General features: G+C 46.0%; 1 protein-coding gene across 5 annotated transcripts in view; it reads left to right on the forward strand.

The window, feature by feature from the left end:
* LOC140398251 (cystathionine beta-synthase-like protein) overlaps positions 1-25988 on the forward strand; it is a 96727-nt gene that overhangs the window by 39628 nt on the left and 31111 nt on the right. For all 5 annotated transcript variants that reach the window (XM_072486691.1, XM_072486689.1, XM_072486690.1 and 2 more), the window contains 5 exons: positions 553-622; positions 13017-13108; positions 15979-16104; positions 18663-18747; positions 22406-22511. In XM_072486691.1, the coding sequence (XP_072342792.1) occupies positions 553-622; positions 13017-13108; positions 15979-16104; positions 18663-18747; positions 22406-22511 (479 nt within the window). The remainder of the gene's footprint in view (positions 1-552; positions 623-13016; positions 13109-15978; positions 16105-18662; positions 18748-22405; positions 22512-25988) is intronic.

Genomic DNA, 25988 nt, shown 5'->3' on the forward strand with positions numbered 1-25988 from the left:
GTTACAACAGTATGTTGAGTGATGTACATTTCAAAAAGTGCACCTAGAAGAACATGGATACCCTCATGGGGACAGAGCGGGGGCCGCATGGTTGGGAGTCAAGCCATTCAAGTTCAAATAAAGTATAGTAAAACTTTCAGACAGCTTTAACTCAACCTTTGAAATCGTGCCCTCCAATGCCCCTGGAGGTTCCACAGAATCCCGACAGTGCAGATCGAGCCATTCGGCCCATCGAGTCTTCACCTACCCTCTGAGCACCCTAGTTAGACCCACTTCCCTCCCTATTCCTTTAACCCCACCTAACCTGCACATCGTTTGGACCATGGGAGGAAACCGAAGCACCCGGAGGAAACCCACACAGACAATGGGAGAACGTATAAACTCCACACAGACAGTCACCCAAAGCCGGAACCGAACCCGGGTCCCTGGCGCTGTGAGGCATCAATGCTAACCACTGTACCACCATGCCCTCCAAGGTTGTAAGACTTGTCTCTAAATCTGTTGCATTAATTTAAATGGAAAAGCTAACATCAATATTTATTTCATCCCCAGTATCAAAATGCTGGCAATCCATTGGCGCATTATGATATTATGGCTGAGGAAATTCTGGAACAGTGTGGTGGTAAGTACAATTGATAGTGATTCTTAACTTGCCGCCAAAAAAACACACAAAGAAGCTTGTGCTTTCTTGGTATTGCAGGCTATAATAATGACTGAGCAATAAGCTTCATGTTATTCATAATATCGAACATAGAACATAGAAAAATACAGCACAGAAAAGGCCCTTCGGCGCACGATGTTGTGCCGAACCTTTGTCCTAGATTAATCATAGATTATCATAGAATTTACAGTGCAGAAGGAGGCCATTCCGCCCATCGAGTCTGCACCGGCTCTTGGAAAGAGCACTCTACCCAAGGTCAACACCTCCACCCTATCCCCATAATCCAGTAACCCCACCCAACACGAAGGGCAATTTTGTACACTAAGGGCAATTTATCATGGCCAATCCACCTAACCTGCACATCTTTGGACTTTGGGAGGAAACCGGAGCACCCGGAGGAAACCCACCCACACACGGGTAGGATGTGCAGACGCCACATAGACAGTGACCCAAGCCGGAATCGAACCTGGGACCCTGGAGCTGTGAAGCAATTGTGCTATCCACAATGCTACCATGCTGCCCTTAAGAACAAATTAATCTACACTATATCATTCTACCGTAATCCATGTACCAATCCAATAGCTGCTTGAAGGTCCCTAATGTTTCCGACTCAACTACTTCCACAGGCAGTGCATTTCATGCCCCCACTACTCTCTGGGTAAAGAACCTACCTCTGACATCCCCCCAATATCTTCCACCATTCACCTTAGATTTAAGCCCCCTTGCAATGGTTTGTTCCACCCGGGGAAAAGTCTCTGACTGTCTACTCTATCTATTCCCCTGATCATCTTATTAACCTCTATCAAGTCACCCCTCATCCTTCTCCGTTCTAATGAGGAAAGGCCTAGCACCCTCAACCTTTCCTCGTAAGACCTACTCTCCATTCCAGGCAACATCCTGGTAAATCTCCTTTACACCTTTTCCAAAGCTTCCACATCCTTCCTAAAATGAGGCGACCAGAACTGTACACAGTACTCCAAATGTGACCTTACCAAAGTTTTGTACAGCTGCATCATCACCTCACGGCTCTTAAATTCAATCCCACTGTTAATGAACGAGAACACACCATAGGCCTTCTTCACAGCTCTATCCACTTGAGTGGCAACTTTCAAAGATGTATGAATGTAGACTCCAAGATCTCTCTGCTCCTCCACACTGCCAAGAACTCTACCGTTATCCCTGTATTCCGCATTCATATTTGTTCTTCCAAAATGAACAACCGTACAATTTTCAGGGTTAAACTCCATCTGCCATTTCTCAGCCCAGCTCTGCATCCTATCTATGTCTCTTTGCAGCCGACAACAGCCCTCCTCACTATCCACAACTCCACCAATCTTCGTATCGTCTGCAAATTTACTGACCCACCCTTCAACTCTCTCATCCAAGTCATTAATAAAAATCACAAACAGCAGAGGACCCAGAACTGATCCCTGCGGTACACCACTGGTAACTGGAATCCAGGCTGAATATTTGCCATCCATCACCACTCCCTGACTTTTATCGGTTAGCCAGTTCGTTATCCAACTGGCCAAATTTCCCACTATCCCATGCCTCCTTACTTTCTGCATAAGCCTACTATGGGGAACCTTATCAAATGCCTTCCTAAAATCCATGTACACTACATCCACTGCTTTACCTTCATCCACATGCTTGGTCACCTCCTCAAAGAATTCAATAAGACTTGTAAGGCAAGAACTGCCCCTCACAAATCCGTGCTGACTATTCCTAATCAAGCAGTGTCTTTCCAGATGCTCAGAAATCCTATCCTTCAGTACCCTTTCCATTACATTACCTACCACCGAAGTAAGACTAACTGGCCTGTAATTCCCAGGGTTATCCCGAGTCCTTTTTTTGAACAGGGGCACGGCATTCTCCACTCTCCAATCCCCTGGTACCACCCCTGTTGACAGTGAGGACGAAAAGATCATTGCCAACGGCTCTGCAATTTCATCTCATGCTTCCCTTAGAATCCTTGGATATATCCCGCCAGGCCCGGGGGATTGTTTATCCTCAAGTTTTTCAAAATGCCCAACACATCTTCCGTCCTAACAAGTATTTCCTCAAGCTTACCAGTCTGTTTCACACTGTCCTCTCCAACAATATGGCCCCTCTCATTTGTAAATACAGAAGAAAAGTACTTGTTCAAGACCTCTCCTGTCTCTTCAGACTCAATACACAATCTCCCGCTACTGTCCTTGATCGGACCTACCCTCGCTCTAGTCATTCTCATATTTCTCACATATGTGTAAAAAGCCTTGGGGTTTTGCTTGATCCTACCCACCAAAAATTGTTCATGCCCTCTCTTAGCTCTCCTAATCCCATTCTTCAGTTCCCTCCTGGCTATCTTGTATCCCTCCAGCGCCCTGTCTGAACCTTGTTTCCTCAGCCTTACATAAGTCTCCTTCTTCCTCCTGAACAAGACATTCAACCTCTCTTGCCAACCATGGTTCCCTCAATTGACCATCTCTTCCCTGCCTGACAGGGACATGCATATCAAGGACATGTAGTACCTGTTCCTTGAACAAGTTCCACATTTCACTTGTGTCCTTCCCTGACAGCCTATGTTCCCAACTTGTGCACTTCAATTCTCGCCTGACAACATCGTATTTGCCCTTCCCCCAATTGTAGACCTTGCCCTGTTGCACGCACCTATCCCTCTCCATTACTAAAGTGAAAGTCACAGAATTGTGGTCACTATCTCCAAAATGCTCCCCCACTAACAAATCTATCACTTGCCCTGCTTCATTACCAAGTACCAAATCCAATATGGCCTCCCCTCTGGTCGGACAAGCTATATACTGTGTTAGAAAAGCTTCCTGGACACACTGCAAAAACACCACCCTATCCAAACTATTTGATCCAAAGAGTTTCCACTCAATGTTTGGGAAGTTGGAGTCACCCATGACTACTATCCTTTGACTTCTGCACCTTTCCAAAATCTGTTTCCCAATCTGTTCCTCCACATCTCTGCTACTATTGGGGGGCCTATAGAAAACTCCCAACAAGGTGACTGCTCCTTTCCTATTTCTGACTTCAACCCATACTACTTCAGAAGGCAGATACTCCTCAAACTGCCTTTCTGTAGCTGTTATACTATCTCTAATTAACAATGCCACCCACCCACCTCTTTTACCACCTTCCCTAATCTTCTTGAAACATCTATAACCAGGGACCTCCAACAACCATTTCTACCCCTCTTCTATCCAAGTTTCCGTGATGGCCACCACATCGTAGTCCCAAGTACCGATCCATGTCTTAAATTCACCCACCTTATTCCTGATGCTTCTTGCGTTGAAGTATACACACTTCAACCCATCTCCGTGCCTGCAAGTACTCTCCTTTGTCAGTGTTCCCTTCCCCACTGCCTCACTACATGCTTTGGCATCCTGAATATCGGCTTCCTTAGATGCTGGACTATAAATCCGGTTCCCATTCCCCAGCCAAATTAGTTTAAACCCTCCCGAAAAGTACTAGAAAACCTCCCTCCCAGGATATTGGTGCACCTCTGGTTCAGATGCAACCCATCCTGCTTGTACAGGTCCCACCTTCCCCAGAATGCGCTCCAATTATCCAAATACCTGAAGCCCTCCCTCCTACACCATTCCTGCAGCCACGTGTTCAACTGCACTCTCTCCCCATTCCTCGCCTCGCTAACACGTGGCACCGGCAACAAACCAGAGATGACAACTCTGTCTGTCCTGGCTTTTAACTTCCAGCCGAACTCCCTAAACTCGTTTATTACCTCCACACCCCTTTTCCTACCTCCGTTGTTGGTACCAATGTGCACCACTACTTCTGGCTGCTCCCCCTCCCCCTTAAGGATCCTGAAGACACGATCCGAGACATCCCTGGCCCTGGCACCCGGGAGGCAACATACCTTCCGGGAGTCTTGCTCGCGACCACAGAATCTCCTATCTATTCCCCTAACCATTGAATCTACTACTACTATTGCTTTTCTATTCTCCCCCTTCCCTTATGAGCCCCAGAGCCAGACTCAGTGCTAGAAACCTGGCCACTAGGGTCTTCCCTCGGTAGGTCATCCCCCCCAACAGCATCCAAAATGGTATACTTGTTTTGAAGGGGAACGGCCACGAGGGATCTCTGCACTGTCTGCCTATTTGTTTTATTTCCCCTGACTGTAACCCAGCTACTCTTGTCCTGTACCTTGGGTGTGGCTACCTCCCTGTAACTCTTCTCTGTCACCCCCTCTGCCTCCCGGTTGAGCCGAAGTTCATCCAGCTCCAGCTCCAATTCCCTAACACGGTTTTTGAGGAGCTGGAGTTGGGTGCACTTTCCGCAGGTATAGTCAGCGGGGACACCGGTGGTATCCCTCACCACCCACATCCTACAGGAGGAGCATGCAACTGGCCTATCCTCCATCCCCTCTTACCTTACAGAATATAGCTGCCTTGGGGACCAACTGGACCTCCGCCCTCCGACTCTGCTCCCAGTCAGCTGCACTCTCTGTAAACTCCTGGCTCCCTTCTCGCTCTTTGCGGAAATGTAGGAAACAAAATGAAAGGAGCACCTTACTCCCTCCTCACCTAACTCCCTCAGTCACCAAACTCTCACTATAGCACTCAAATGCACCAAATTCAGCACTCAGTGCAAACATGTTTACATGCTCGCTTTCAATGAAAAACAAAGCAAGTCACAATGTAGTTGCCAAGAGGATATTGTTGTTTTATGTTATTGCTAGTAACATAAGCTGCCACTTGATGTAGGCTCTGCTGAAAGATGCTCCAGACTTGGAGATAAGTTTCCCGTGTTTATTTAACGACTAACAATGCTCTTAAATGAGTTCGACAATCTACTAATCTGCCTCTAGTAACTCAGTCTACTCTGCTAACTATACAAGCTTGTTCTCAACCATGTGCTAGGGTGTGATGTTGCTGATAATCAACCCTGACCTGCTCTCTTGGTTTCTGCTGGTGGAAGAGGCAGAGCCTATGTGCCTTGACCTTTTTATATGGGTCGTGTAGTGTCCCCTTGTGGTAATGTCACCTCTGGATGTCCTGATTACCCATTGGTTGTGTCCTGTTCTAATGACCCATTGATTGCGTGTCTGCATGTCATGACACCTCTGGTGCTCCCTCTAGTGGTTACTTAGCAGTAGTGTATTTACATTAAACTCTTGTGTATATACAGTGATGCATATCACTATATTCCCCCCTTTTTTCGTGTGACATATTTTATGTACTTTGTTGAAGAAATTTGTACAAAACAGGTAGATGAATGGTGACATGTACAAGTTGTGATGATATTGATGATTATATAATACCAATTAATATCTATGAGTCCAATCTTATGAATTTGTACGGTTGAGTTGCTTTCTTCTTCTGTTGTTGAAGTGGTGATATTGATGTTGTCATTTCTTTGTGAACGTCGTCAGTGTTCTTGTGTTTAAGTAACCAAGAAGTCATCAGGAGGTTTTCGAATGGTCGAATCACTTCGTTGTCTGATTTAGACTTTTTTTTATCATGCTTGTGGTAGCGATTCTGTATATCATCTTTCTTGAAAGCTGGTTTGCTTGTTTGTAGTGGAGCAAACGTGAATTGGTGAGATTCGTTGTCATGCCATGGTATGTTTGTACTCTTGCCATTGTTCTGAGCTGTGCTTTTACATTGTCCTTCATGTGCAGAATTGTACCATGTCGTACAAGTTGTTGTTTTATTGTTGTTTTTGTTGTTTATGTCGTGCTTGTCGCGCTCAATGACTGTTCCGTATGATAATTCGAATCATTCTAAACAGCAGGGGCTGTTTAGCACAGGGCTAAATCGCTGGCTTTGAAAGCAGACCAAGGCAGGCCAGCAGCACGGTTCAATTCCCGTAACAGCCTCCCCGAACAGGCGCCGGAATGTGGCGACTAGGGGCTTTTCACAGTAACTTCATTAAAGCCTACAATAAGTGATTTTCATTTCATTTAATTCTCAAAGTTACTTGTGTCAGTGTCCTTTGTGGTATCTCATGCTTCATTGAGCGTTTCTTCTCAAGGATTGAGAGAATGACCAGATGTTGCATTGATCTTGGTGACATCACTCCTGTGTGGTTGATGTGATTCCTCTTTGATTCCTTGGTGCTCCTCTTCTGGAGTCATTTCTGGTTCACTTGAATCATCATTGGTTTCTTGATGTTCCTCTTCTGGAGTCAAAACCTTCAAGATTTCATTTTCTTGTGGATAGGCTCGAGTGGATGAGGTTTTGATTGACATGGTCTCACTGGACTCAAGAGCAGTTTCACTTTGATTGTTGAGTGCCTCTGTACATACGAGCTGAGATCTGTCAGTCTCACTGTGATCTTGCACATCTTGTATGGGAATTGTGATTTCTTCGTCGCTTGTCTCACATACAGTGGGTAGACATTCAGTGTCTTCTTCTTGGTTAAATGAGTTGTGTAGACTTTCATAGTCTGCTGCTGGTTGCTCAGATAAGGTGGATAGACCTTCATGGTCTTGTTCATGCATGGACTTCGCTATGGAGTCTTGAGTTGCTTCCATTGTGGAGTCTGTCAATGAGCTCTCTGTGGAGGCTTGTGTCGCTCTCGCTGTGGAGTCATCCATCGCTCTCTGTGTGGAGTCGGGGACTCTTCGTGGTGTGTGGACCACTGGGTTGGCGTCAGGCCACAGTCAAATCCTGTACTCGTACGGAAGTGTGCCCATCCCGCTGAAGACAGCTGGGTACTGGGTCAGGATGTCGTCGATGCTGGCCTCAGGATCCGGATGAGACGGCGTCATGGTGTAGACCCGTCGGATGAGGTTCAGTTGCTTGCAGGCATGCGCACCTAGCAGGGATGCCCTGTTTGGTTGAACAATGTCGAAGCGTAGGCTTGTCTGTATGTGTCGGTTGGACACTGTCAGGTGGCAGGACCCCAGTGCCTTTACGTTGCCAGTGTAGTCCTGGAGTTTGCAGGCAGCCGGAAGGAACTTGGGAGCCTTCTTGATTCTCGTGAGGTCCGACTGCGAGATCAGTTTGGCGGAGGCACCTGTGTGCAGTTTGAATTGGATGGGGCACTGGTTGACATCCATCACTGTATTCCATTCGTCCTCGAAATCCGCGGCAAGGATTGACAGGACTTGCAATGTGCCCGGTGTGGCGATTTCGCACTTCGTGATGATGCCTACTCGGTATTCTTTATCCAGGTAGTCATCGTCTGGATCTGTTGCACTACTTTGATCAGAGTCATGCGTTTGGTGTCGCACACTCCTGATGCCAATGGAGTCGTTCAGTACTCGCTGTGTGGCATCGTTTTCTTCTTGTTCAATGGACAAATCATCTTCTTTGGTTTTGGATTTGTCATTGTGCTCTTCACTTCGGGTGGTGCAAACTGCTTGTTCCAGGGTGCTGCGGAGGTTATTTTCAACGGCTGGGAGAAGTTCAGGCATTGTTCTGTCTTTTGAGATGAAAGAATTGTGTTTTGTGTCTTTAAAACACTTCTTTTTAATTTTCGGACATTTTCCCCTTTAAGTGGGCGTGGTCCGGGGCCTCTGGCGCATGATGCTCATGACATCATGTGTAGTACTCAATTGCACATGCGCACGCCAAGGTTCCTTTACTGTGCGCTCCTTTCGCAACTGCGCATGCGCGGCTTCTCGCGCATGCGCAAAACAACGGTTTGCATCTTTTATGAAAGTGCGCATGTGCGGACTGGTCAGACTGCACACTCGAAAGATGGCTGCCATTCAAAACTGCCGTCTTCTTCTGTTTCAACCCTATCTCTGCCTCGTGGTGAGTATTCACTCCATTTTTACCAATTTTGTTCGTGTCCACTTCGCAGTGGCTGTCGAATTTGTCCAGGATGGTCTGGTATTTCATTTTGTCCTGCCCTTCTGAGTATTGAAATGAGTTGACGATCTCTATCGCATGTTCACCCACAATGGTGAGTAGAAGAACTATCTTCCAAGCATCGGTCGTGCCATTCAGGTCGGATGCTTCCATGTATAGTTGGAATTTTTGTTTGAACGAACGCCAGCTAGCACTAAGATTACCGATAGTCCTGAGTTAATGAGGAGCCTGAATCTTGTCCATTGTGTCTGGATTCGATTGCTGGTTGTCTCTAACCTTGCTGAGTTGAACGAAGGAAATTGAGCAGTCACTCCTGTACCATATTGTGTTATATTATTGTTACTAACATAAACTGCCACTTGATGTAGGCTCTGCTGAAAGATGCTCCAGACTCAGAGATAAGTTTAACGTATTTATTGAACGATTAACAATGCTCTTAAATGAGTTCGACACTTTACTAATCTGAATCTAGTAACTCAGTATATTCTGCTAACTATACAAGCTTGCTCTCGACCATGTGCTAGGGTGTGATGTTGCTGATAATCAACCCTGACCTGCTCTCTTGGTTTCTGCCGGTGGAAGAGGCAGAGGTGTGCCTTGTCCTTTTTATATGGGTCGAGTAGTGCCCCCTTGTGGTAATGCCACCTCTGGGTGTCCTGATTACCCATTGGTTGGATCCTGTTCTAATGAACAATTGGTTGCATGTCTGCATGTCATGACATCTCTGGTGCTCCCTCTAGTGGTTACTTGGTTGTCGTGTATTTACATTAACCCCTTGTGTATATACAGTGATGCATATCACTACAGATAGATGTCATTATACCCCTTGTCCTACGAAGCATGAGTCATAATGCAAACTACGATGAAGAACCAGTATTCTTCATGTTGGTGGATGCATCAGCCAGTCATTGTTGCAATCAATTGGTTCAGTTGGGCACAAGTTTCTTATTTCCTAACTTTTTATGCAGCTAGAATTTTCATTTAAACTGGAAAATTTAATGCTGGAACTTACTTTATTACTTTGACTTTGATAGAAAGTCAATCCACCCTCCATGCCTCTGTGCCTGTGAACTTCATTCTCTTGTAGCCCAGAGTGATTCCAAGATTCTTCCTATTCATTACCTACATACTACTGCCTCATAAAAAGCACTGGGGTCAGCTTCTATTTGTACATTGATGACACCAAAGTGAAATTCTCTACCAGCACCGTTATCTTTTGGGCAATTGTAGAAAAAGACTGCCTATCTATATTCAAGGATTGGTTGACTCCACAGTATCAGCAAAACCAAAATCACCCTACATGCTCCTACCTCGCACACATTGACTCTTGTGACAAATGCAGGATTTTGGGTATATTAAATTATAAACATTTGGCAATTTAAGGGTTAAAAGCCTGGGTTAGAGTGTGTTTTACTGCAGAATTCATGTTTTTAAAAAAATCTTGTTTAGCAAGCTTTGAGGAGCCAGCTTGACAAAGCTTTGAGGAGCCAGAGGCGAAATTGACCATCGGAAAAGCCTGGGCCTAATGCACTGTTGTTTGACTAGGGGGTATCCCTGGGGAATTAATTTGTTTTCAGTTAGGGGAGATGATGTCATTGCTGGGTGGAGCCTAGGCATTCAGACATTTTGAGAAAGCATTTTTGAGTTGAGTTCCGATCTGGCTCACACTGAGTCCACAACTAAGGCAGTTTTCTCTCACAGTATGATTGTTAAAAAAGATTAATAGTATTTACAGCAGTGCAGACTTGTCTGAGGACAAGGGGAAGCTGAAACAAACCAGTTGAAACAGTTTTTTGAAGACATCCAACCAGAGTCTGCAGGGGACCTAACAGGAGCCAAATCTGTTCTGAAAATCAAGTATTACTCTGTGCCTTTGAGATGTTGGATGGATGGAGAGCTGTATGTTTTTTCTTTCTTGTTGTTTAATTGGGAATAATAATAATAATCTTTAATAATAATCTTTATCGTCACAAGTAGGCTTGCATTAACACTGCAATGAAGTTACTGCGAATCGAGAAAGTAATTAAGGGTATTGTATTTATAGTATTTAGTATTATTGTTTAAGGGGGTCATTGTAAGATCTTTTGGGGTGTGATGTTAAAGAGTTTAATACTGCATTAATAATAAAGTTTTGTTTTAGAATATCAAATCTCTTCTTTTTTTTTCGGGCAATCACTCCTGGAGCGAAGTATCCTTTCTGCACAGTCTTAGAAAAATAAAATAAAATGTTTGGATTTTGGTCCAGTATCCTAAGCACTGTTGGGGTCTGGTTGGGGGCCGTAATACTCTATAAACATTACCTGACTGATTGTTCCAGCAATCCCCCCACCCCCCCATATCACAATATTCTCTTCAACCCAGAAGGCAGCTTTGTGTGCCATATTTGATCCACTGCAAACTCTGGAATATTTTCCAGCACACCCCTATGCTTTTCAAACTTTTTCCCCCTGGAATCACTTTTACCAACCGGCTGACCTTCAAGGCCCATGCTGGCCTCCCTTCGTGACCCATGCCGGCCGACATTTGCGACACACCATTTTCACTTATCTTTAATGCGACAGGTGAGCATGCTTTGTCCTCATGATCTCACTTGCTTTGGCATTCAATGTTATATTTCTGCTGAGGACTTCAGCTGATGATTTAAGTTCTCGCTGCATCCTTTGAAAGAAATCAAGAGGCTTGTCCTCAAACCCGTCATGCTTAGTCTTCAAATGCCTTTAAAGTTTTGAGGGTTTTAAATTCTCGTTTGCCATACTTCCCTGCATATAACACACATGGACTTTGCATCCTAATTTGCATTGGCACAATTAACAAAGCCACACCTCAAGAAATCATCTTTATCATGTTTTCTTCTTGATTTCAGTTTTTTATTTTGGCTGTTCACCAGAGGCCTTGAAGTTCTGTACAGAGCTAACACTAGTACTGTTTTGTCCTGCTGTGGACTCTCTTGAGCAGTTCTCTCCAGCAGATTCAGTTGTGAGTTCCTGGCCAGGAGGTATACTGCTCGTTTGTGTCTCTGGACCTCTCTTTCTTTTTACAAAACAATCCATCTTCAGTTCTTCACAGTTCTTTGCCTTGCTTGCTCACAGCTATAAAATGGAGGAATCTCTCCTCCGTGAGTTCGCGCCAAAAGCACGATGTACAGGGTGGGTGTCGTCAGTGTATGTGCCAGGTGTGTGATCTGCTCTCTGGTGTCACTTCTGGCCGGAAGACTGCATTTAAAAAACAGTCGCTACTGGCATTCTCAATTTAAAAGCCGGTTGCGACCATTGGGCACCATCAGGAACACTGCGGGAATGCCACAACCGATCGTTCCGTGACCCTCCCGACACCTGCCCAAAACATGAACTGCACTTTCAAAAACCCTGCTATAGTATGTGTCCACAACTGCATGGCGCAGAGCATTAATTTCTCCAATGTCTTGCTTAAACTTTGCCACCTCACACCTTTCACAACTTAAAGCTAATCCAAAACAACACAGCCTGAGACTTTATCCATTCAAGATTCTGATCATTTATTACCTGTTCTTTGCTGCACTCTTTGTTCCCCAAAGCAGACTTCAAGATCTTTGTCCTCACTTTGAAGTCCCTCTTGCTCCATCCTATCTTCTCTAGCCATATGTTCCAATCCAAACTCCGGATGATCCTTTGTCCTTTTTGATCCACCAAGGAATGGTAACCTTTCCAGCCCCTATGACCCAGCTTCTGAAACTCTTCTGAAGTCATTTTTCTTTTCTGCCCTCTTCTTTCCAAATAACCTCCCATCAATCGATCTTCTTGTCCATTCATTTCCCTCGCCCTTACCTTCTCTCTCTCTTTCTTCAAGTGTTATGCCTGAAGAGGGTATTGGCAATCATGGACCACAGCGTTAATCTTGCTCTGGAGGAGTAGGTCATCTTTGCTGGTACATTAATCCAATTGATGAGACTCTTTAGAACGATTGTTCTTTATCTACCTCGATCTCTTTTACTATCGACCTTTCCCATTCGCTTTAGATTTTCTGAATCATGATTTCTTATCACGTGCCCAGGAAGTTCCAACTGTCACTTCCTGATCTTGGTCAGCTGATTTATTCTGGTCTCAGATTTTACTAATCTCATTGGTAGCTCCAAGTTATCTTCATGATTCGCTCCAATTCTTCTTGTATTTCTTCACTGATCATCCAACACTCACGTCCATCTATCAAAATTGGTGTGGTGTCTCAAATCACCCTTACTTCCTGATAATGCATTTCTAACCTGGCAGATTTTTACAGAGGGTCGATTATTTGTGGTAGCGCAGGCAGACTTTTCAGACAGCATGCATCAAAGGAGTGTCAGTGTGTACTCACGGCTCTTTGTAAAGGACAAGTTGTTCTGTAACCTTAGTGAAACCTAATCCTGTCAGGATGACGCTTTGCTGATGGCTAGAGCATAACTAATCTCATAAGACTGACCTATATTCAGACTGCAACACAATACTAAAAATAATCCTGAAAGTGTTTTCCCAATGAAATCAATGGCACATTCCCCAATTCCATGATTTGACAGATTTGCCATCCTGAGATTGATTTTCTATTTGGTTTGATCTTCACAGGACAAGTCGACGTTTTGGTAGCAGGTGCTGGAACTGGTGGTACCCTAACTGGAATAGCAAGGAAATTCAAGGAGAAATGTCCTGGTTGTCAGGTATTTCATGTTATGGGGAACAAATGAATACCAATGGATTAAAATGTAAAGTGGCCATAGTCCCAGATGAACATCAGGGCAGCATGGTAGCACAAGTGGATAGCACTGTGGCTTCACAACGCCAGGGTCCCAGGTTCAATTCCCCCTGGGGCACTGTCTGTGCGGAGTCTGCACGTTCTCCCCGTGTCGGCATGGGTTTCCCCCGGGTATTCCGGTTTCCTCCCACAATCCAAAGATGTGCAGGTTAGGTGGATTGGCCATGATAAATTGCCCTTAGTGACCAAAAAAGTTAGGAGGGGTTATTGGGTTACGGGGATAGGGTGGAAGTGAGGGCTTAAGTGGATCGGTGCAGACACAATGGGCCGAATGACCTCCTTCTGCACTGTATGTTCTATGTCTATATCTATGTCTAAATATAAACATAGGCTGCTTTCCCTTTGAGGGGAAGAGCTGACTGATTGTGATTTCACCTGAGGATCACCACACCTCTGGTTAGAGGCAAGGTTGAGAAGGCTGGCCTACATTAATAACCTCAGCCTGCACGGGAATTGAACTCACGCTGTTGGCCTCGCTCTGCATCACAAACCAGCTGTACAGCCTGAGTTAACCTGGCCCCCACATTACGTAAAGCCGATGAGAATTTATAAAATTTACAGCAATGCAACAAGCCAATCAGTCCAACTACTCAAAGCCAGTGCTTATGTTGTAAAAAAGCCTCCTACAACTTTACTTCATCTCATCCCATCAACATAATTCGCTACCATTGAATTGACCACTGCCCTTCAAAACGGAAGAGATATTAGAAAGACAGTGGGCTATGATTTTCCGTCCCGCCGCACCTGTTTTCTTGTGCGGCGCGCTCCCATCCGTCAGCGGGATCCTCAGTCCTGCCAGCTGGCCAATCGGGTTTCCCATTGTGCGTGCCCCCACGCCGTTGGGAAATCCGCGGGCCTGAGTGCACTGTCAGTGAAGGGGAGGATCACGCCGGCAGAGAATCCAGCCCAGGGTTCCTATTGTCTTTACAGCATAAAGAGTAAGAGTATCAACGAGTAAGTAATTTGTATTTATTGAGGTACTGCAGATATCTATCTGATTGTGTATGCATGAATCAAAGATAGCGTACTTTAATTTTGAGAGTTCGGGTATCTTGAATTTTATGCTCATCAACAGAAAGAATATTAGGCCAAGAAAATGAAACCCCATGGCCCGAATTTTTACAAAGGCGCGGCATGACTCTCATCATCTGGGGTGTCAGCGGAGAATACATTTCCACCAACTCCAAGAGCGCCGCTGCCAATTCACACTCCAATGACTTTCTCCCCGACCAGCTGAGCAGCTCTTTCCTCAAATGGAGTGAGGCATCGGAGCTCTCATATCACTCCGGGTGGCTGTAGCCACTCATGCCTGTTGTGCTCAAGTTTGCCCTGTGGAGTCAGAGAGGAGATTGTAGGTGGGAATCCTGCCAGTTCAGATGGTTGAGGAGTTGCATGTGTGGGAGTGAAGTGGGAGTAGGGATGTGAGGAGCAGAGTAGAGACTGGGGGGGGGTTCCATGGGGATTGAGGGGGAGGTGATGAAGCGGGCCCCGTGACAGATGGGAAGCCCACAAGGTGGCTGGATGAGTTTCCATCTGGACGTGGGTGAGGGGGTGCAGCAAGAGAATGGAGGTGACAGAAGGTAATTCATTGTTTTGTGGCATTGCTGCCCCGTCCTCTTCTGTACGGATCTGGCACTAACGAAAGCAGTCACAACCTACCAGGCCGGGGTAGTCACCTTGCTGGAGGAATGCCTTCTAGAACGCAGGTACAGGAGGTCCCACCTCTGCTGGACTCCATCCAGAGGTCTGATGGGGCTCCCTCCGAGAATCTTGGAGCAGGCTTTCTGGATGCCTGCACATCGGTTGGATCTCGAGCAAGTGCTGAGGAGGTGAAAAAATGGAGCTCCCTGGTGATCGCAGTCATTATGTTTCATAAGCATATCAGCGGGAACCCACCAAGAACACAGCATGATTCATGTGAAGAAAAACTTTTGCTTACGAAGCTCGATATTCCGTGAGAATTCCCACCACCGCTGGCTGGATGTGCACCATTTTTCTCATTAGAACTGACACTTTGCCATTTGTTTTTGGAAAAATTCCACCCTCAATCCTGGGAAGTGGAGGCCCAGATAACTGGCCAGGGGTCCCAGGTTGTGAGGTACAGTAAGAGGTGGTGGGACGTGATCGGGATCTTGGGAGATAGGCTTGGGAGGGGGAGAGGGTGGAAGGTCCAGAGGTCACTGGGCCTTAAGGGGAGGGCAACCCCAGCCAGAAGAGGACTTCTGACAGAACCTCCCCAAACTCCTTTCTGAACCGAGGTTGGCCTTTTTTCATTTCCGGGATTCCCTCTGAGCTGTCACCTGCCTGCCGACCTGAACGATGAGACCAGGTGGGTTATGGCCTTAAGTGGCCAATAAGAGACCAGTTAAGGGCTTCAATTGGGCCAAGGGTGGGCTTACTGTCTGGTGCTTTGCCCACTGCAGCACATAATCACTGTGCGATCGGGGAGGCCTAGAACCCAGAGGGATCCTGTCCATGCACTTTCATGCTCCCCTGCATTAGAACCCAATGGGGATGGGTAGGTTGTGGTGATGGTGGTGATGACGGTGGTGGTGGGGGTGCTGCTACTAACATTATACACTGCACTTAAAGCAGATACATCACTGTCGGTGCAATATTTGATTGAAAGTTCACTTAGCTCATTCCAAGGTCAAACTGAAGAAACTGAACATTTTACCGAAGCAGAAATCTGCTGCAATTTTGATTACATTTTATTCACAAATAAAACTGAAGTCGAGTCTGTAAAATGTAATTTATTTTCTTTATTGCTGTTAGATCGTTGGTGTTGACCCTAAAGGTTCAACCATGGCTGAACCAGAAGGGCTGAACCTCGCAGACAAGACTTTCTATGAAATGGAAGGAATTGGCCACACATTTATACCCACAGTACTCGACAGAAAGGTATGTCCTCGCATCCCAGATAATGGTCATGATTTTTTATCTGTCTCATTGCTCATAATTTATTATAACATTATGACAATATGATATTTAGCGTTCGTTCCACTTGAGTCCTGATTAAAAATTTGCAACATTTAAAGCCAATTTCTTTGTAAATCCTTCCCATTTGAAAATAAATCCAAAATTGTTTTCCGTAGTGATGAGCTGAGCAAGGCCCACTCTTGTTATGAGAATTTCGAAAAGATTTATGGCAGAGATTCTTTTAACAGGCAGCAACAATCACTCACTTGAGATTCAAGCTGTATAAAATTTGGAAGAGCGCAATGTAAATGACGAAGAAGGAACTATTTAACTAAGTGGTCTCGTGGCGCAGTGCACAGCATCCCTGCCTCTGAGCAAGAAGCTCTGGGTTCATGTCTCACCCCACAGGACCTGATGGCCATGGGAGGTGTGTTCATAAAGAGGTCAAACAGGTGAGTGTGTCAAACTCCAAATTCTTCCAAACAGCCAATGGCTGGTGGTAAGAGAGAGAGAGTGATTCGTGGTCACCCATGCTTGATGGGGAATAACTCCCCTCAAGCTATAAGCCCCTGGTGACTGTTCTGGGAATTACTAGCTACGGAAATGGATGAAAAACCATAAGACAGAGGAGCAGAATTAAGTTACTCGGCCCATTGAGTCTGCTCCACCATTCAATCGTGGCTGATATGTTTCTTATCCCCATTCTCCTGCCTTCTCCCCTAACCCTTGATCCCCGCATTCATCAAGAACATATCTATTGCTGTCTTAAAGATTTTGGGCGGGATTCTCCCCTACTCGGTGGGGCGGGGGGTCCCGGCGCCGAGGAGTGGCGTGAACCACTCCGGCGTCGGGCCGCCCCAAAGGTGCAAAATCCACCGCACTTTTAGGGGCTAGGCCGGCGGCGGAGTGGCTTGCGCCCCGCCAGCCGGCGGGGAAGGGGCTTGGCACCACGCCAACCGGGGCCGAAGGGCCTCCGCCGGCCGGCGCATGCGTGGGAGCGCCAGTGTGTGCTGGCGTCATCCCAGTGCATGCGCAGGGGGGGATCATCTCCGCGTCAGCCATCGCGGAGGAATAGCAGCTGACATGGAGGAATAGAGTGCCCCCACGGTACAGAGGCCTGCTCGCGGACCGGTGGGCCCCGATCGCGGGCAGGTCACCGTGGGGGCAACTTCCGGGGCCAGATCCCCCCCCACCCCCGAGAACTCCGGATGCCGCCCGCGTCGCCAGGTCCCGCCGGTAAGGTCCTACTCTAATTTACGCCGGCGGGACAGGCAAAAATGGGGCAGCCGCTCGGCCCATTGCGGGCCGGAGAATCGCCGGGGGGGGTGGAGGCGTGGCCAGCGGTCGGCGACCGGCGCGGAGCGATTCCCGCCCCCGCCTAATCGCCGGTGCTGGAGAATTCGGCAGCCGGCACGGGCGGGATTCACGCCGCCCCCCGGTGATTCTCCGCCCCGGCAGGGGGTGCGGAGAATCCAGCCCCTTGCCTCCACAGCCTTCTGCGACAAAGAGTTCCACAGATTCACCACCCTCTGGCTGAAGAAATTCCTTCTCATCTCAGTTTGATCTTTCAGTCTGAGGCTGTTCCCTCGGGTTCTAGTTTTCTCTACTAGTGGAAAAATCCTCTCCATATCCACTCTTTCCAGGCCTCTCAGATACTGTAAGTTTCACTAAGATCCCCCCCCCCCAATCCTTCTAAACTCAATAAGTACAGACACAGAGTCCTCAGCAACTCCTCAGGTGACAAGCTTTTAATTCCATGGATCATTCTTGTAGACCTCCTTTGGACCCTTTCCAAGACCAGCACATCCTTCCTTAGATACAGGGCCCAAAACTACTCACAATGCTCCAAATGGGGTCTGATCAGAGCCTTATACAGCCTCCGAAGTACATGCCTGGTCTCATATTCTAGCCCTCTCAACATGAATGCTAACATTGCATTTGCCTTCCTAACTGCCGAGTGAACCTGCACGTTAAACTCAAGAGAATCTTGAACTAGGACTCCTATGTCTGTCTTAGTGTAACCACTACTTGTGGGAAGAGAATTGCAGTTCAGCTGAGTGAACCTGCTGCCTCCAGGAGTTTGTGCCTAATTTTCTCCTCACAGACTAAATGAACTATGAACAACTTATGGATATATCCCAACATGATCCAAAACCTTTGCTTTTGCTTTGTACAGAGTGCCATGGGGCCGGCAGGATGATGGATTCTTTCTCTGATGCTCCTCAGTAGAAATATAGCTGATTTGTATCACAACTCGTTGACATGGTATAGGGGGGCATGAACCCTGCCTATACCATCACCAAAATACAAAAGCATGTTGTTACCAAGCTCTTGACAATAAAATGCATGCATTACCTCCCTGCCCAATAATAACATTTTTCTGAAGACGAAATTTAACGCTTATTGTGGAAGATCGACAACTTCTTAGAGAACGAATTAGACCGAGTAGCTAAGAAAAGATTGGTTTGATCTTTAGCCAAATTCTTCAGAACAGCATTCTCCCACAAAAGAGTAATAAGAATGTTCTTTCTCCACAAAAGGTGATTGACAAATGGGTGAAGACTAATGATGAGGAAAGCTTTGCAATGGCTCGGATGTTGATCAAAAAAGAAGGATTGCTGTGTGGTAAAGCATGTTTCAGATAGTACTTACATGAACTTTGCTCTACTTTGATTTCAAATGATATTCAGAAAGTGCATCTTTCCAACAGTCTTGTTTCTCAGGTGGGGTGACATTGAATTGTGGGACTTATTGCTTTTGATCTTAATATGCCAAGTGAAGACGTGAAATTGGTCCTAAACACAACTGGAAGGTTGAATGATTGATCTCTCAAACATAATGTTAATTTTGACTGGAGTAGCTCCTTGATAATTACCAGCACTCTGTTGCACACATCATTAACTCCAGAGCTTAGAAGAGAAAATTTGCCTCAATTAAAGGGATTCTTGAACCTTAATGATAGTCATTAGATAGATTTTAAAGCATGCGAGCACTCATATCCCAATATACGTAATGCTGACCAGGAAACCACCTGATAGGTGTTTCAGTTACCTTGGAGAGTTTGACGGACATTGTCGTCATAAGAACAAAGAAAATTACAGCACAGGAACAGGCCCTTCGGCCCTCCCAGCCTGCGCCGATCCAGATCCTTTATCTAAACCTGTCGCCTATTTTCCAAGGATCTACTTCCCTCTGTCCCCCGCCCGTTCAAATATCTGTCTAGATGCATCTTAAATGATTCTATTGTGCTCGCCTCTACCACATCCGCTGGCAAAGTGTTCCAGGCACCCACCACCCTCTGCGTAAAAAAATTTCCACGCACATGTAGCTTAAACTTTCCCCCTCTCACCTTGAAATCGTGACCCCTTGTAATTGACACCCCCACTCTTGGGAAAAGCTTGTTGCTATCCACCCTGACCATACCTCTCATAATTTTGTAGATCTCAATCAGGTCCCCCCTCAACCTCCGCCTTTCCAACGAAAACAATCCTAATCTACTCAACCTTTCTTCATAGCTAGCACCCTCCATACCAGGCAACATCCTGGTGAACCTCCTTCAGGTAATGAGGCGACCAGAACTGCATGCAGTATTCCAAATGTGGCCTAACCAAAGTCCTATACAACTGTAACATGAGCTGCCGACTCTTGTGCTCAATACCCCGTCCGATGAAGGCAAGCATGCTGTATGCCTTCTTGACCACTCTATCGACCTGCATTGCCACCTTCAGGGTACAATGGACCTGAACTCCCAGACCTCTCTGTACATCAATTTTCCCCAGGACTCTTCCATTGACCGTATAGTTCGCTCTTGAATTAGATCTTCCAAAATGCATCACCTCGCATTTGCCTGGATTGAACTCCATCTGCCATTTCTCTGCCCAACTCTCCAATTTATCTATATTTTGCTGTATTCTCTGACAGTCCCCCTCGCTATCTGCAACTCCACCAATCTTAGTATCATCTGCAAACTTACTAATCAGACCACCTATATCTTCATCCAGAGCATTTCTGTATATCGCAAACAACAGTGGTTCGAGCACGAATCCCTGTGGAACACCACTAGTCATGGAACCATTATCCTTAATTAAATGACCCACCAAAGAAGACACCGACATTATGAAAACAGTCATCTTTTGAACCCTTTGGTGGGGGGCTAAAAACGTAATTCATGATGCATTCCTGTCCCCTGCCTTTTTAACAGTTAAATGCCAGTAACAAGAGAGAACATCTTATAAAGAATGTGTCCACCTTACAGCTGTCATGAAAGAAATGATAGAATATTTGTTTTAAGGAAAGTGGTTTCGGAATTGCATCCTGGTTATTACTGAATAAGTTTTGTTTAAATTGTGGGTCACATTTTGCAAGATCGAAAATATGCTATCTGCTATTGAATGATCATTGATATCTATGTGCTGGGAGACAGCCTCAAGCAACTTTCGCTGAATGTCAGAATAATTTGATTATAAAATTAACTAAATGAAAAAGGATGCCTCCTGGACACCTGCACATTGGTAGAAGTATATTTTTCAAGGTTTTGTACAGTATCTCAGTCCCTCATGTAGTTATGGGAAAGAACGAAAATGGCATTAGTAAGGGAGCTGAAGATTTGCTCTGAGTCACCTCAACATTGGTGTCAAATTTCCATCACTGATAAGATTACTGTCTGATAGAACTGTGAAAAACAAACGTTTTCGGAATCATTATGAGTTAAGATGCTAAAAGTGTTGCAAAAGTAACTAACTGGCCCATTATGACACAAGGGCCAGATTTCTCTGAAATCCCGGCCAAGTGTTGACGTCAGCGTCAAAACTGGCACGAGCGACGCCGGCGTCAATGGGCCTCCAGGCCCAGGCATTCACCCCTTCCTAGGGGGCTAGAACGGCGTCGGAGTGTTGTGCACTTCTCCAGCGCCGAAAGCCGGCGCACCACAGCCAGCGTGGGTCCACGCATGCGCACCACGGCGCTGTTCTAGCGCCCTAGGAAGGGGTAAATGCCTGGGCTTGGAGGCCTGTTGATGCCGGCGTCCCTTGTGCCGGTTTTGATGCCGGCGTCAACACTTGGCCAGGATTTCGGAGTGTAGCGCAATTTGCAATATACGGTTCAGTACAGTCCACCATTGGATTAAATACAATACCCAATGCATTTAATTTTAGATGTTGGTAGCATTGATTGGAGTCATTGGCCCAGATCTTTTAATGATGATAAAACTGTCAGCATCCTCCTCTGAAACTGACAGCAAATTATTATTTTCCCCAATTAAGGGGCAATTTAGCGCGGCTAATCCAACAACTCTGCACATCTTTTGGATGTGGGGGTGAGAACCAAGCAGATATGGGGAGAATGTGCAAACCCCACACGGACAGTGACTCAGGGTCAAACCCGGGTCTTCGGCACTGTGAGGCAGCAGTGCTAATCACTGCCCACCGTGCCGCCCTAAAACTGACAGCAAATTCTGGAGTTCACACGTGCACAGTTACACCGAAAAATCCAGAAATCTCCATCAGTGTACTCCTGAGGTACCCTCAGTCTGCAGTCGTTTAGTAATCACTGAACTGATTAGAACTTAATCAGTTGTGGGCAGCACAGTAGCATTGTGGATAGCACAATTGCTTCACAGCTCCAGGGTCCCAGGTTCGATTCCCGGCTTGGGTCACTGTTTGTGCGGAGTCTGCATATTCTCCCCGTGTGTGCGTGGGTTTCCTCCGGGTGCTCCGGTTTCCTCCCAAAGTCCAAAGATGTGCAGGTTAGGTGGATTGGCCGTGATAAATTGCCCTTAGTGTCCAAAATTGCCCTTAGTATTGGGTGGGGTTACTGGGTTATGGGGATAGGGTGGAGGTGTTGACCTTGGGTAAGGTGCTCTTTCCAAGAGCCGGTGCAGACTCGATGGGCCAAATGGCCTCCTTCTGCACTGTAAATTCTATGAAATTGCTAAACCTGTCCCTTTTATGCTATTAGCCTTGCTGTGAAAACCCTTGAAAAAGTTATACCATGTTGCACCTTTTCACTGATGCATTATGTTCAGAATTGCTCATGATCAGCCTCAATGGTCCTAAAAAACTAAATTTCTAATTGTGGAATGTCAAATTTCTCCTGTATTCAAAAGCAAAACATATTTTCCAAATTATCTTTATTAACAAAGTTTGTTAGTGACATTACAGCTGCTGCCTGAATCCCATGTTTATCCCCAACATTGCTTCAATATTTAAGTGCAAATTACAGTCCGATGTATGACAAATGTGAGCCTGTGAGTGCCGTGTTTTTTTCCATCTTTCTTACTATGTAGGTGGAAGTTCTGGTAGTGCCGTTTGTGCAGCTGTGAGAGTGGCAAAAGAACTGAAAGAAGGGCAGCGCTGTGTTGTGATCCTCCCGGACTCTGTCCGAAATTACATGTAAGTTATTAAGCAAAATCTAAAATGATTAACCTTCATACTTTTCTATTGTACACAGGAAAACTCATAATGTACCTGCCCTTTACCCTAAGGCCTTAGTTGCTGTTCCATTCATCTCTGAACCTCGATTGATTTTGAGATGGGATGTGGGTGAAATGTAATGTTGTTCCTTCTGTTGTGCTTTCTTTTACTTGTCTTTTCTGTGGCTCTGTTCCAATTATGGCAATCAGTGAATTTGCCCTTCTTTCTGGATCAAGTCCTAGTCCTAATGCTTAGAGTCGCGAGATATCAAATGATACCACCACAAGTTTCAACCGGCTATCGATCAAAGAGCCAAACACCAGTTACTTAGTTCAAGGTCAAGGGTACTTTATTTACACACAATTAGTCATGCAACATAAACACTACTAGTTAACTACACCTATCGACTAAGACAACCTGTACTTAACATCGGGCACCCGGCTTAGGTCAGAAACCTGGCCGCTGTTCGATTCTGGATCTATCAGGTTCGAAGGAATAACTGTTGCTCAGCTGGGCTCATCCGTCTGGTAGCGGGCGTTGAACTTGTACTCACTTTTGGTGTTGCTACACTTGCCGATGGCCGTGACCAGGGTACCAGGACCAAGGGAGAGCGAACATATAGTGAACTCTTCTTCTTATACTCGGTGGGTTTTTGCGCTCTTTTGGGCGGTCCTTCGATTTGTGCCTTACTAATTGGGTGATCCCTGATCACTCGGTTCGATTCCTTAACCAATAAGTGAGCGGAGATCTGGATGGCTGGGCGTGTCCCAAGCGGTCACTGACCCCGTTGTTTGCGTTTCCCTTGAACAGAGAGTGGCGCCGAAATGTCTGGGACTGTCCCGGTTGCTTGAGTACCAGTCCTTTGTCTTAGTGAAGATGGGCCATCAAATGCTAATCGGCCCCATTAAAATGCTAATTGGACGGAGTTTTGATACCGTCTGGACTTCTTGCTTGCAAATATGCATTTCAGGCTCTGAGCCTGCCTGAGTCTTGGCTTGTCCATTTTACCCGCCAGGCTTTGCGAGTTTCTCTGTACCTAGTTGGAAGTGGCCATCCCAGATGGCTACACTCCGTCCTCTTGATCCTCAATGCAAAGCGTGAAGGATCACAATACTGGGCCTTCTTTGTTCTCTGAAATGCCAGGTACCCTCGACCAAGGACAGGTTCTACTCTCCTCTGTCCGATGGGTCAAAAACATTTACCTAATTTTCCCTAAACAACACATATCTAAGAATTCCTAAGGGGCTATTTAACATTCAATAAAAAGGGGAACTTCTAACTGTCTCTAACTAGACTACACTCATGCTGTTATTTAACAATCAAAGAACTTATCTTACAATACAAAAATCCGATTGCAGCATCACATTTCTTCTTATCACTAACATTCACATACAGAAAAATAACTTTATTAACAAAAACAACAACCACGGAATTTATTAAAGAGAAAGGTTCAAAAAGAGTGTGGGGTTTGCTGGAGTCTGAGGAAAGGGGCTCTAAAGGTGTATACTGGAGGGCGGGAGGCTCTCCTCCTCCATTTTCACAATCTGATTGTCTGGATGATACTGTACAATATGGCTATCACGAATAAGGCTTTCATTGTGTATGACAGGGAATAGCACTTAACGAGATTCTCACACCATGTGGGGGTATTGGTGGCTGGGTGTATGTGTGGTGTAGTGTCCGGGCTGGGGGTGTTGTGTTGGGTAGTCGTGTTCAGGGCCTGTGTGGTGAGGGGGGTAGAGGTGGGTTACGTGCGCAACTGTACTGTTCCAGCGACAATCATGATGCCGATCATCAGGGTCATCTTCATTTTGTTCAGGTTTTCCTTCGCCTTCGAGTATCTTTGTATCTTTCTAAGGGAACAAGCATAATATCTGTTATAATCATGTTGTTTAACATCTCGTATGTCTGTCTGTTTCTCCTTAACGTCAATGTCCCATTAGAATCATCACCATATGTGACTCCCTCATATTTTATTTAAACCAACCATTTACGGGGACAAGACATCCGAAAGAAATTCTGTCACAGTGCGAGCACTCTTGCAGCCTGTGTCTGTTTGGCTGAGTGGGCGGACAATTTCTCCATCCTCTGCAAACTTGTTTTTCTAACCAAGTGTTTCTGTCATGCAAATAGTATGTGGGGGATAGCAACCGATGGGTTGCCGGGAAGGGCAAACATCGTGGCAAAAAGTATTCTTTAAACCATAGGACTAGAAAAGAACAGCAAAAGAGTTTTGAAAGCAAATATCCAAAAGGGGTGGTGCGTATGATCCGCGGCAGGGCAAGAATGGGTGGGATCCCTGGGTAGGGCGGTGATCAGTGCCTGAGCATGGCTGACCAAATGTATAGGGGGTCCCCAGGCGGGCGGGAATAAGTGCCGTTACTCCACTGCCTGAGTGACCTTCCAAGAGCAGTAAGAATTTGTAAATATGTGGCTCCAACAAACTTGTTTCTTTAACTGCCATGTGGTGTCGGAAGAGTAGTTATGACTGTATCAAGAAAGCGTCCGTGAGGACGACACACAAAATCGTACAAGAGAGAATGAACAACATTTAAAACAAACTAAACATAAAAGCGAAAAGGTTCCATCAGAGTATAGGACACCGTAAATCTCAGTCGGTTCCTGACTCTCATCATTTGTACACCTCAAGGTTCCATTTCAAAAAGATTTTCAAAGTGGTTACCATGGTGGGAGTCAGACTCGGAGTTGTCACCATCTCCCTGGTGCCAAACTCGCTCATGGAGTTTGCATGCTAAAGCGGTGTGTGCCGATGTGGGGTCTATTTCATCATTCCTTGTCAGGCGACAGGAATTATAACGGTGCCAATGTTTCATGTTCCGTAGGGAGGCTGCAAGGGAGCTGTCGCTATCGTCAGGTGGCGGGTCAGGTTCCGGTGTGGGCAAATAAATTGTCTCAAAGGGGCTGAACGTATCGTGGTCGGGGTCTCTGGGCCTGTAGTGACTGGGGCCTGGTTCGTGGGAGCTTTGGTCTTTTCTCTCAGGGGCTTCAGTTGTGCTGTCGCTGTCGCTAGCAGCTGAATCAAGCGTCGGGGTGAAATTTGATTTTGGGGCATGGTCAAGGTCGCGTCTGTGGACGTGCTGCTGCTGGGGGAGGGGGAACTCGGGTTGTCAGTGGGCGGGTCCTCATTGTCTGCCAACGCCAATGAGAGGTGGTGCGAGTGGCTACACTGCGTTCCATATACCTAAAGTTGGTTTACATGGAACCATCCAGATTTTCCGTTTGGAAACGTGATTTTATAAACGGAGAGGCTTACTTTGTCCGAGATTGAATAGGGTCCTGCAAATCTAGGGGAGAGGAATGAGCTGGGGTTCTATAAGGTGATCATTACTTGCTGTCCGACTGTATACTCTGTCGGGTGTACTGTTTTATCAAAGCAGGCCTTATTCTGCTTTCGTTTAGCGCCTAGTCGAACAGCTGCAGCGAGCTGTGCTGCTT

Source organism: Scyliorhinus torazame, chromosome 21 (assembly GCF_047496885.1).
Source record: "Scyliorhinus torazame isolate Kashiwa2021f chromosome 21, sScyTor2.1, whole genome shotgun sequence".
Classification (NCBI taxonomy): Eukaryota; Metazoa; Chordata; class Chondrichthyes; order Carcharhiniformes; family Scyliorhinidae; genus Scyliorhinus; species Scyliorhinus torazame.